The sequence below is a fragment of the Melampsora larici-populina genome, assembly GCF_000204055.1.
Source record: "Melampsora larici-populina 98AG31 unplaced genomic scaffold MELLAscaffold_475, whole genome shotgun sequence".
Taxonomy (NCBI): Eukaryota; Fungi; Basidiomycota; class Pucciniomycetes; order Pucciniales; family Melampsoraceae; genus Melampsora; species Melampsora laricis-populina.
This window is the reverse complement of record NW_006769170.1, coordinates 1-2,687: the sequence shown is the minus strand read 5'-3', so window position 1 is coordinate 2,687 and position 2,687 is coordinate 1. Positions and strand designations below refer to the sequence as shown.

The 2,687-nt window shown below is 37.2% G+C and overlaps 2 protein-coding genes across 2 annotated transcripts in view; one reads left to right on the top strand and one right to left on the bottom strand.

Moving 5' to 3' along the window:
• MELLADRAFT_70341 (uncharacterized protein) overlaps window positions 1–1,189 on the bottom strand; it is a gene marked incomplete at both ends in the record, with an annotated part of 2,122 nt that extends 933 nt beyond the window's left edge. Inside the window, 3 exons of the mRNA XM_007419753.1 lie at window positions 32–736; window positions 824–982; window positions 1,069–1,189. Of these exons, the coding sequence (XP_007419815.1) occupies window positions 32–736; window positions 824–982; window positions 1,069–1,189 (985 nt within the window). The remainder of the gene's footprint in view (window positions 1–31; window positions 737–823; window positions 983–1,068) is intronic.
• Window positions 1,190–2,143: 954 nt separating this feature from the next.
• On the top strand, window positions 2,144–2,683 carry MELLADRAFT_114741 (uncharacterized protein; the record flags this gene model as incomplete). Its single annotated transcript, XM_007419754.1, has 3 exons — window positions 2,144–2,342; window positions 2,418–2,509; window positions 2,615–2,683. The coding sequence occupies 3 exons, from the start codon at window positions 2,144–2,146 to the stop codon at window positions 2,681–2,683; spliced, it is 360 nt and encodes a 119-aa protein (XP_007419816.1).
• Between the last annotated feature and the right edge of the window lie 4 nt (window positions 2,684–2,687).

The window sequence follows — 2,687 nt, the reverse complement described above, 5'->3', positions numbered from 1 at the left end:
GAAGGCACAACAGCCGCATCTTTCTCAATACTGGTCTTCCTCCTTTTCTTCAGAAGGCCCTGCTCATTTGGAATATATTGCTTGGAACTGATTAGGTTGTTGGAGACCAGAGCTTCTTGATATCTATCCAATTCATTGTGAATTCTAAGGAGAGATTTCAAATTTCTGTTTTTCCTTTTTTTCCACATATTATAAACAGGTTTCTGGGTTTCTGGTTGATTGAGTGATTGAGGTTGAAATTGAATGCCTTGTGGAACCTTGGTTTCATCCTGTTTCCTTCTCAACTCACCATTGATTTCCGGGGCTGGCATTGGATGACCCTCTGTTACAAATTCTCCCATACTATTACTGAGATAACTCAAGTCAAGCCTGCTTTCAGATATCAAGTTATCTGCCTCCATGTTAGGAACATGAGATACAATATGATCAGGGGTGAAAGGTACTTGATGTTGGTCATTATGTGTTGTTATTTTGAGTTGTGGTCCAATTGTTTGAGGATCTTTTGATATGTCCTTTGGGTGAAATTGCTCTTCAATATCTTTATAAATGCACTCTGGAAGTGGTAGGAAATTCAAATGGTTCACGGAATCAAACTCTCTTAATAGGTTTGACAACTTCACCTCTTCTTCATTGTACATCTTCATCTCATTTCCTTCCATCTTTGATTCCTTATGTTGATGATGGATAGAAATTTCTATATCTTCATGTATTCCTCTAGTATTATCAGTTGAAAGTCCTGAGTTTCAATCACCACCATATTTCAGATGTTTGTTGAACCAGGAAGGGAGATTGAGAAAACCTTTGGTAAGCTCAGACAACTTACCTCCTGTTTCACTTGTTTTTGTGGAATCTTCCCAACTTTGAATGAAAGGGCAATAATCAATGAAATTTGAAGTAGAAGTTACATCTTTGGGTGAAAATTCCAGAAAATTTGTAGACAAGAGAGGAGAATCACTATATTGGATATCCTTATGGGATTTTACTATTCCATTGTTAGATGATCAGACACAGCTTGACAGGGAATTATCTTATATTAGTAAGGCTCCGGATCTTAGTCAATGTGCTCACCATTTGATAAACCTTCTTCAAAATCTTTGTTTGAAAATCTTCCTTTAACCAATCCAAAATGGGTGTGAAATAGAGTAGAGAACACATAAGAGAGTTTCCAAATCTCAATATAGAGCAACATTGAAATTGTGAAATTATGAGTGATTGTTTTGTTGATAGATGCTTTGAGGTTGAAAACCTTAAAATAATCAAGCCATGTTGGGTTTACAGGTTACTAGATTTCATACATGCCTTATCACTCTTATGAAACATGGTCACGAAAAATTGATGTTTGAAGCTCATATGCCACTCATTGAAACAGGTTGAGTCCCCACCTAGCATTTTGCATCTATTTTCTATTCTTGCCTCTTCATTTGACATATGTCTCAAAGAAAAAAATGTGTACAAAAGTAGGAGTATTTGAGGAAAACCCTTAGAAATTCACCTCACAAATCTTCACAAACTTATCAGTCTTGGAACATCCACAAGCATTACATTAACATGAACATAAAGTTACAGTAGTTTGGTGTGATTGTAGAAAGAGATTGCAAGTGCTTTTTTTGAAAGTCTTGTGGTGGTTCCAAACCTGGATTTTTTTTGAGTTGGTTCTGTTTCCTGAAATTCTGGACAACACATAACAAACAAAACCTGGAAATGTTGATATGGTGTCTACAAATGTGTTATGCCAGTTATGTGATTAGGAATGTTCCTGATTACTATGTGTAAGAAAACTTAGGAGATTGAAAGCAGTATTTCTGAAGATGTTACAAGAGCCGCTGCCTACTCACTCCTCTTCAGTGGTTAATTTTTTCTGATAAATATAGATTACTGGGGAAAAAGAACCATGTAAAAATTGACTGCAAAAGCATTGACTGAAAGCTAGGTCGGACCCGGGTAGCCTTGGGCACGGGTGTACTCGGTGATCAAAGATTGGGCCGGTTTCGGGCCGGGCTCTTCACGATCTGTGGACGGCGTTTGACCTTGGTTTGGAAGGTTGTTCAACGATTCGAACGAGTTCAAGAATGACAAGCATCCTCTTGTGTGATCCAGCTGACTATGATCACGAATCATAGTTCCTTTTATTATCGCAGCAGTGATGGTGAAATTGAGATTGACGAAGACGGTAAATGAGAAGTTGAACTCGATCTTAAAAAATTATCGATCAGAACTACCAAGTGAACTTCTTATAAGGCTTCAACCTCAAGATCTCGATACTCCCTCATCAGATATCGAAGGGATTCATTGGATACATCATTCTACTCTTGCGGATCTCATTAGTTTAATTCGCATATGTGGTACGTACTCTCATCATAATATGGTTGTTGGAAACCCATGAATAATTGCGCTTTTTGATCTTTTAAACCTATCAGATAGAAAAGCAGGCCGTCAATGCCAGTGGTCTTTGGCTGAATTGCTCAAAGGCGTAGATATTTATACATGCCCAAAACCTATTCGTCATGGAGTGAGTCTCTTCTCACGACTTTATCATATTCTCTACTATTTCATTGGACCCTATACCAAACCAAGATGAATATCTGACGAATGAGATGGATTTATAAAAATCAAGTCAATAGAACTAGAAAAGATATTAAGTAATATCAAATTAAATCAAGAAACAGATGATACGAACGAATGATTTC